Below are 9732 nucleotides of genomic sequence, written 5' to 3' on the forward strand. Positions count from 1 at the left end.
ATATATATATATGCTTTAAGACTGCCTGACTGAGGCAGAGCAAGAACCCATGAGGATGGCCTGGGGCACAACTGAGGCAAAGCAGTTGGCCCTGGGCCAACCGGGCCAGAATCATGGAGGGCTCAGGAGTAGGTGTAGACCTGGGTAACCCAGGAGCAAGTGTAGACCTAGGTAACTGGGGAGCAGGTGTGGACTCGGGAACTGGTACAGACGTGGAACCGGGAGACTCTGGAATGGGAACAGACTTGGAACCAGGAGACTCTGGAATGGGAACAGACTTGGAACCAAGAGACTCTGGAACAAGAACAGACATGGAACCGGGATTCTGGGAAACAGGAACAGATGTGGAACCAGGAGACTGTAGAACAGAAACAGATGAAGGCATAGATGACTAGGGTGCCTGCGTAGATGAATGAGGAGCAGGCATAGATGAGACAGGAGGCTCGGGCTGACAGGACTAAAGACTCTGGGGCAGACAGGACTGAAGACTTTGGGGCTGAAGATGGTGGGCCAGACCAGGAGGATGGAAATGGTGGACCAGACGAAGAAGGTGGTGAGGAAATGGGCAACACCTGTGAAAGAGGCACATTACTAAATACAGACAGGTGAAAGAGGCTAAGAGGGTTGGAGAACACTAAAGGGAGACTAAGGAAAAGATGAAAATGAAAACACGAAGGCCAAACACCAGAGATAGACAGAAACACGAGACACAGATCCTCACAACAACAGATGCAGCTTAGTCAGAGCTGTTGCTTCACATTAAGAAAGTTGTAGGTTCAAAACCAGGATGGGGTTTTTAATATGGATTTTGCATGTTGTCCTCATGTGGGTTTTCTCCTGTTATTTTAGTTTTCTTCTGCAAACATAAAAACATGCATGTAAGATTTAATAAGAAATAAATTGATCCTATGTGTGTGTGAGTGAATGGTTATCTAACTAATTTGTCTCTATATGGCTATGTAATGGCTTCCTGTGGGCCCACCACCTGCWGTAGGGGCCATACAAGTCAGGTGCATAAAGTCATGGGCAGTTGCTAAAGGCATACTAAAGCTGGCTCCTGGGACATGGGACGTCACCACTCTGGCCTGTTCTTGTGTGTTAAGTTAGGTATGGCTAGATATAGTTGGGCTCACCGTGACACACAGGTGTGGGCTCTGGAGCCAAGAGGGACTGGACTTTATTCTAATCTGGAGTTGTGGTTCTCAGTTGAGTGTAAAATGGCTGGGATGAAGATCAGCACCTCCAAACCTGAATCCTTGGCCCTCAGTCAGATACGGGTGAATTACTCTCTCCAAGTTGAGGTGAGGTTCTGCCTTAAATGGAGGAGTTCAGGTATATTGGAGTTTTAWTTACAAGGCAGGGGAAGACCCAGGACACACTAAGGAGACTGTCTCTTAACCGGCCTGGGAACACATTGGAATCCTCCTAATAGAGCTGGAAGAGGTGGCTGGGTAAAGAGATGTTTGGGCTTCCCTCCATAAGCCGTTGCTCCTGAAACAACTGAAAATATKTCTTATATTCTAGGTTCTTCAAAGTAACCACCTTTTACTTTGATTACTGCTTCACACACTCTTGGCATTCTGTTGATGAGCTTCAACAGGTAGTCACCTGAAATGGTCTTCCAACAGTCTTGAAGGTGTTCCCAGAGATGCTTCGCACTTGTTGGCTCTTTTGCCCTCACTCTGCAGTCCAGCTCACCCCAAACCATCTTGATTGGGTTCAGGTCCGGTGACTGTGGAGGCCAGGTCATCTGGTGCAGCACCCCATCACTCTCCTTCTTGGTCAAATAGCCCTTACACAGCCTGGAGGTGTGTTTGGGGTCATTGTCCTGTTGAAAAATAAATGATGGTCCAATCAAACACAAACCGGATGGAATAGCATGCCGCTGCAAGATGCTGTGGTAGCCATGCTGGTTCAGTATGCCTTCAGTTTTGAATAAATCCCAGCAGTGTCACCAGCAAAGCACCCCCACACCATCACACCTCCTCCTCCATGCTTCACGGTGGGAACCAGGCATGTAGAGTCCATCCGTTCACCTTTTCTGCATCACACAAAGACACAGTGGTTAGAACCAAAGATCTCAAATTTGGACTCAACAGACCAAAGCACAGATTTCCACTGGTCTAATGTCCATTCCTTGTGTTTTTTAACCCAATCAAGTCTCTTCTGCTTGTTGTCTGTCCTTAGCAGTGGTTTCCTAGCAGCTATTTTACCATGAAGGCCTGATTCACACAGTCTCCTCTTAACAGTTGTTCTAGAGATGTGTCTGCTGCTAGAACTCTGTGTGGCATTGACCTGTTCTCTAATCCGAGCTGCTGTTAACCTGCCATTTCTGAGGCTGGTGACTCGGATGAATTTATTGTCCACAGCAGAGGTGACTCTTGATCTTCCTTTCCTGGGGTGGTCCTCATGTGAGCCAGTTTCTTTGTAGTGCTTTGAAAGTGGACACTTTCAAAGTTTTCCCAATTTTCTGGACTGACTGACCTTCATTTCTTAAAGTAATGATGGCCACTTGTTTTTCTTTACTTACTGCTTTTTTCTTGCCATAATACAAATTTTAACAGTCTATTCAGTAGGACTATCAGCTGCGTACTGTATCCACCTTCTGCACAACACAACTGATGGTCCCAACCCCATTTATAAGGCAAGAAATCACACTTATTAAACCTGACAGGGCACAGCTGTGAAGTGAAAACCATTTCAGGTGACTACCTCTTGAAGCTCATCAAGAGAATACTAAGAGTCTGTGAAGCAGTAATCAAAGCAAAAGGTGGCTACTTTGAAGAACCTAGAATGTGACATATTTTCAGTTGTTTCCCATTTTTTTAAGTATATAATTCCACATGTGTTAAGTCATAGTTTTGATGCCTTCAGTGTGACTCTACAATTTGCATAGTCATGAAAATAAAGAAAACTGAATGAGAAGATGTGTCCAAACTTTTGGTCTGTACTGTATGTATTTCTTTTTTTCCAGATGCGGTATAGTATAGATAAACTATAAATGAATAGCTTAATAATATGCAGTAAAAAATAATCATACAATTATGAACAAAACCAAAAAATAAATCATGTTAGCAGTTTACTGCACCTTCTTATGCTTTACTTTTGGTTTGGATTCTTTGTGGCAAGGGTACTAATTTAAAAAAAACTTGAATCTTTGTGGCGCATTGTCCTGCACGTATTTTATTTACCGTTATTTAACCAGGCAAGTCTCGTTGAGATCTCAGATCTCTTTTTCRAGGGTGGTCTGGGCCTGAAGGCAACCTGTCGTACATGTTTTTTGGGGTGTGGGAAACCGGAGTACCTGGAGAAAACCCACACAAGCACAAGGAGAACATGCAAACTCCGCACAGAAAGACCCCAGGTCCGAACCGGGGATTGAACCCAGGACCTTCTTGCTGAGAGGCGTCAATGATAACCACTGAGCCGTTGTGYGTATTAGATGTTTCCCTGCTTTAACACACCTAACTGAAATGAATGGGCAGGCTTTTGCTGAGAAGGTAGTTAAATTATTGAATCAAGTGTGTTGATTGATGACCTCTGATTTGACGCTTCCTGCTCTGTACATTATCTTAAAATGTACTTGTTCATCGAAAACCCCATGTTCCATTGACCGAAATAAAAATACAACAGCCATTTCCTTTGCCATTTATCTTGGCTTTGTGTGTGTGTGTGTGTGTGTCTGTCTGTCTGTCTGTCTGTCTGTCTGTCTGTCTGTCTGTCTGTCTGTCTGTCTGTCTGTCTGTCTGTCTGTGATTTGAATCTACATCACACTCAAGTTCATACACAGTCTATGAGCTGAGTTAGTGCAGCTTTTACCAAACCTGTCAGACTAAAACAAGGATAGACTAGAGCAGGTGTGTCAAACTTATTTTCACCAAGGGTCACATGAGCGTTGTGGCTGCCCTTGAAGGGCCAGTTGTAATTAACTTCTACTAAATTGTCACCTTCCTCATCTCGTTGCACTAACAATAACTGAGCTCTATGTGGTATTTCCTGCATAGAAACCATTTTAACATGTCCTATTATAAACACTGAAATGTACTATGTGTATGACTGACTAAATGTGAAGTAAATAATACAGAAATGCTATTAAAAATAAAAGTATGAGAGCCTTACTCAATGATGAGTTGTGGTGAGTAGATGTCTTGAATTCTGCACTCTCCCACTTTTCAACAGGGAATTCCCACAGGTTCCAGTTTAAATTCATGACATGTAAGTGGAAAAGTCCCACTTCTCAGTACAACTGCATCAAAAGTACTACTTTTTTACACTACTTTTGAGCTCTGAGCACCTCCACCTACTGGTGGGATGCCACCAATTCCAGGGTAAAATAATCAACATGCATTATGATGTAGTTCATGGCTACTATTTTAAGACATTAATACATCTTTGAAGCTCTCCCAGGCCACATATAAAGCAATGGCTGGCCACCTTTGGCCTGTGGGCCTTGAGTTTGACAAATGTGGACTAAAGTGTGAATAAAACCCAAAACAACTAAAAGTCTAGTTATGTTTCCTTCAGCATTAGAATAACCAAGGGACTAAGCAAGGGCTTGGGAGTATTCATAAAATGCTTCTCACTTCATTTTCCACAGTTGAAGTGTATCTCATCACAGTGTCCATCTACCATAGCAGAWGAACTGTTTTAGATCCCTGCTTCCCACATATATGACTTTGTCTCTTTCAGATAAATCCAGACAACTTTAAAGATGGCCTCTTCCAACAGCACACTGCAGAGGCAGACATTGATGTAAGCAAGCGTTGCTGTCAGTGAGAAACGTAACAAGTCTAATGGAAAGTGCAGCTGACCTGTGTCTTTGTGTATGCATGTAAGGCTAAGCTGAGCAAACTGTGTGAGCAGGACAAGGCTGTGAAAACTCAGGAGGAGAAGCTGCAGCAGCTCCACAGGGAGAAGGTACAGTTCTGAGTGTGTGAAGGTATGACAGTGTCTTGAAGGAGCTGTCAGCTGTGCTGTAAAAACTGTGTTTGTTATGTGGCAGCACACTTTAGAGACGGCACTGCTATCAGCAAGTCAGGAGCTGAGTGAACACGGTGGCTCCAGCACAGCTGCCATACAGAGCCTGGTCCAACAGAGAGACGTCCTTCAGAGCGGCCTACTCAGCACCTGCAGAGAGCTGTCAAGAGTCAATGCTGTAAGARCACCCACACATACACAAACATTTCTTTATCCTCTCTAATCATAGTTTTGCCATAAACAAACACGTAAAAACAAGATGTTATTCCAAATACATTAAATGTTTTAGGGTTCCATTTCCCTCTGTTCTTCTCCTTGTATTTTGCTACTTGGATCTATTATAGGTCAACACAGTGTCAAATTTCATTTTTATGTACGTAAATGATTTGCATATTTATTTACCATTAAGGCCAGGATCCAGTAATCCACTACTTTCTCTCTTTGACTGCATCTCTGCGATCAAACATAGGCTAAACAAGAAGTTCCTGTTTTTAAGTGACAATAAAACACAATGGATTTTATTTGGTGACAAAGCTGCAACTGGCCCGGGGAATTTGACCATTAACTTCAGTGACTGTGAAGAACCTTTGGGTGACCTTTGATAAGGTTTTACACTTTGACAAACACATTGCCTCTGTTGTCCAGTCTGGATTTTATCATTTGCACCTTTTAAAAAAGGTCAAACCCTTTTTGAACTGTTATGATTTTGTTCATGCTTTTATCAGTTCAAGACTCAACTATTGTAATGCTCTGTATGTTGGTGTACCGCAGTCATCACTGAGCTGTACGGGTTGGTATCCTTTGACATCTGAATCAATTCGGTACCAATGTCCGGTACCTGGGAATCGGTACCGGTACTTAACGGTACCAATTTTCGGTACTTTGTGTGTGTTGTTTTTCTAAATAATAAACTTTTATTTTTAAAACATATTTCACAATATATAAACTTAACAAATATCAAGACAACATCCAACTCTATGTATTGTAACAGCAGTTGTGTAACTTGTTTCTTTAAAGTGCAAACTCTTGAAAACAACAAGACAGTTTTGTCTTATTTCACAAATTAAAATCCAGCTCCACGTGTTTCTATTGATGTCATTTCCCCGCTAGAAAAGTTGTGTGATGGAGGTCCATGGAAGGCAAATAAGTTTAAATCAAATAAGCAAAAGAGGATGCAGTTAAAATAAATAAAAGGTATTCAAGCTACGTTTTGAGCATCCAAAACACTCCAACACTTCAAGTTGGCTGCTTGTGCTCTTTCAGGTCAGACGCATTCAGACTGTCAGGAAGCTCCTCTGTTGTTTTCCTCTGCCAGTCTCTGTTTAATGGAGGATGAAATAAAGAAAGTGGTTGTACTTTATTTACTTTGAGCAAGTGAACGTTGTATTAACAAGATAATTAATCCACCAGATAATTCAGAGGTGGTCTGTTCGGTGAGTTTAGGAGCTGCGAGGCTCGCTATCAAGCTACGTTCAGACCGAGCTCTGTTTACCCGTGGAAGCTGACATCATTACGCTCTTATGTGATGCTGCGTTCAGGACAAGCATGGAAAACTCACCACTCTTAAGCCAATACGGTCGCAATGATGCTTTTAGGTACCAAAACATGATACCGTTTGACGTTACGTGAATAGATACTCGGTAGTACCAACAGAATTCGGTCTGTGCATAAAAAAAAGGTATCGAATTCAGTACCCATCCCTACTGAGCTGCCTCCAGCTTATTCAAAAAGGCAGCAGCTCACCTTTTAATCAATACTCCTAGACAAGACCACATCACACCTGTTTAATTCTCAATACATTGGCTTCCTATCCCTGTTAAAATAGAGTTTAAATTTTATAACTTGTCTTTAAAGCTCTGAAATGCTTCTCTCCTCCTTATATAACAGAACTGTTAAGGTTCCCCACCAGCTCCAGGTCTCTGAGGTCAAATAGCCAGCTCCTGCTCTCTGTTAGGACAAAATATAAATGCTGGGGTGACTATGCCTTTTCTGCGGCTGCACCTCTACTCTGGAATCAGCTCCCTCTTGATCTACGTTTGGTTGCTGAACTTGGCCAGTTTAAATCGAAGCTTAAAATTTTTTTATTCTAATAGCGTTTAGTACTTAAGTGGTGACATTTCTGGTTTTGTTTCTGCTATTTTGTTGTGTTTTTCTTGCTTTTAACTTGTTGTCATGTTAATCACTGATTTTGTTAAGCACTTTGATCACCAGCACTGTGATTGTGCTATAGAAATAAATAAATCAATAAAATACATCAACAGTTGTTGTACTCAAAATCTTTTTTTTCTCAAAAATGGATCTTCCTGGTTGTATTACTAACTAGAGCATGGTGAAAAAAGTTTTTGGTTGGCATAATAATAATAATAATTAAAAATTAATAATAATATTAACAATCAGGTCAAAAACAATAGGGCCTTGCACTATTTCACAGCGCCCGAGCCCTAATAATCAGGTCAAAATGGTTATGTTTATGGTGACTAGGGTTGGATAAAGAACTGATATGAGTGGGGGCCTCGTAAGTAGGCCCATTGCTCTCCTCAAAAAGACACTGGTCTTTATTTAATCTTTAGTGTACCTCGGATGAAGGACACAAGGTTAGAAACACTATAGCTACGTTTACATGGACATAAGTAGTCGGATTAAGTGGCCATTCAGAATAAAAATGCRTCATGTAAACACCCCATTCGGATTAATCTGACATGATTCATCTCGATCCGAATGAATTTGTAATCGGAATGAGAGAGGTGGTTTATGCCGATTGATAATCCAAACAGAGTGCGTATAAACACTTAATCCGATCATCTTATTCTGATTGTGGAAAACTGACCTGACTGTGCATGTCTTCTGACTTTCATCCACCGGTTTCTGCTTTTTTGTGGAGGGAGGTACAGTAGTGCTACAGTTTCCAGCAGAAAATAACTTTTCCTCCTGTTCTCTCATTCAATAAAGAAGGAAGACACACAGCCTCAGAAGACATTTGTTTACATTCATCATGGAAATATAACTACTTCTTCTGTGTTTTTTTAGGGAAAGTTAACAACTCGGTGCATGTCAGTACTTCTATTCTGAATAAAAACCCAGTGCATGTAAACACTCAGTGAACACGAGCTACGTTTACATGGACATAAGTAATCGGATTAAACGGCCATTTGGAATAAAAATGTGTCATGTAAACACCCCATTCGGATTATTCTGACCCGATTCAGCTTGACCCGAAGGAATTTGTAATTGGAACGAGAGAGGTGGTTTATGCCAATTGATAATCCGAACAACGTGCATGTAATCTGCTTTGTTGTGGAGGGAGGGACAGCACTGCTGTAGTTTCCAGCAGCACAGAACTTTTCCTCCGGTTTACTCGTTCAATAAAGAAGGAAGACAAACAGCCTGCACCACTTCCCAAAAAAAACCAAATGCCAACCAAAAGCCTGGTGCATGTAAACACTTATCGTGACCAGATTGTGCCCATATAAACTATGTATTCAGATTATTTAATCGGAATACATTTCAATCCGATAAAAGAATTTTGCACATGTAAACATTGCTAGTGTTCTGAGCTTCTCGGGATCCATAAAGGGGTCCCCAAGAATTCTTTTCCTTTGACTGATCAGAACCAGGCAGTTTCCATTTATCAGTTCCCGTGCCTGTCTACAGTCCATCAGCTCTCTCCAGTGGATTGAGTGTTGGTGTCTAATCCAGGCCTGTAGGGCAGTCCTACAGACTGTTGTTGAGATACCTACAACAGGCTCTGGTCCTTTGAAGCAAATCTGACTGCCAGCTTTTGCAAGATATGCAGCTCTCTCAACTTATAGAACTTGTCTGGGCAAACGTGTACAGCTCTTTGACGCCTTTATAGAACTGAATTTGTTTGATGAAAATTAGTGCCCCTTTGTTTTTGTTCTTTTGTTCTGTTAATTTTTGTTGTTGTTTGTCCTCTGTTTAAAATCTGTTTTTTTTTCATCTTATATTTTTATGTGCCTTAAACATGTACAACTTGATATCTTCCTGTATATACATGCCACTTGATCCTGTACAGTTGTTGAAAATGTTTAATAAAAAAAAGTCTTGTAGGGAAGCTTTAGCAGCATTGGAGTGCTAGCAGTTGCTATTGTCTCAGGAATTTGTCATAACATAAACCTAAATGCTAAATTCAACATTTAAGGTTTAATTTTTACATTTAGATTTAAACATTTAGATTGACGATTTAATATTAATTTTTTAATATTTAAATTTAACATTTACAATGACAATGACATTGCACATGGCTGTAGTAAACAGGAAGTTGAAGTTGCAAACTCGCAGAGACCACACATCTCGGGACAATGTAATCAGGAATGTGTTGCTATCGGGGAAGTTGTAATTATTCTGACACATCAACTAGTATTGGCCACATGGAGACGTAGAAAAATAAATTATCTTCACACACATACAAAAGACTCAGTTGTTGGCTGGTGTGTTTTCAGGAACTGGAAGGTTTCTGCAGGATGTATGATCAGCTAGAGGCAGATGTCACTTCGGCCAAGACTGACTTGTTGGAGCAGCTGGAGGCCTTGGGTAGCCCACAGGTAACACACTCGGGCTGCCACTAATGGCAACTTTTTTTAAGTAATGTCAACTTATTTTTTGATTTATTCTGCACAGAAAAAAGATGGAGGACTGAATCTGACATGATTAGAAATAAAAGCAGAAATATATAAATACACCAATAAATACACTTAAAATGCACCAGTTAAATTAAAAGGAGACTTTTACTACATG

The 9732-nt window shown here is 41.1% G+C and overlaps 1 protein-coding gene across 5 annotated transcripts in view; it reads left to right on the forward strand.

Annotated features, from left to right (window-relative positions):
* LOC106532175 (pleckstrin homology domain-containing family A member 5) overlaps positions 1–9732 on the forward strand; it is a gene marked incomplete at its 5' end in the record, with an annotated part of 87284 nt that overhangs the window by 29110 nt on the left and 48442 nt on the right. For all 5 annotated transcript variants that reach the window (XR_001312033.1, XM_014028188.1, XM_014028189.1 and 2 more), the window contains 4 exon segments: positions 4690–4752; positions 4837–4917; positions 5003–5155; positions 9438–9539. Coding sequence is in view for 4 of the 5 variants with exons in the window: in XM_014028188.1 (XP_013883642.1) it covers positions 4690–4752; positions 4837–4917; positions 5003–5155; positions 9438–9539 (399 nt within the window).

Source organism: Austrofundulus limnaeus, unplaced genomic scaffold (assembly GCF_001266775.1).
Source record: "Austrofundulus limnaeus strain Quisiro unplaced genomic scaffold, Austrofundulus_limnaeus-1.0 Scaffold725, whole genome shotgun sequence".
Classification (NCBI taxonomy): Eukaryota; Metazoa; Chordata; class Actinopteri; order Cyprinodontiformes; family Rivulidae; genus Austrofundulus; species Austrofundulus limnaeus.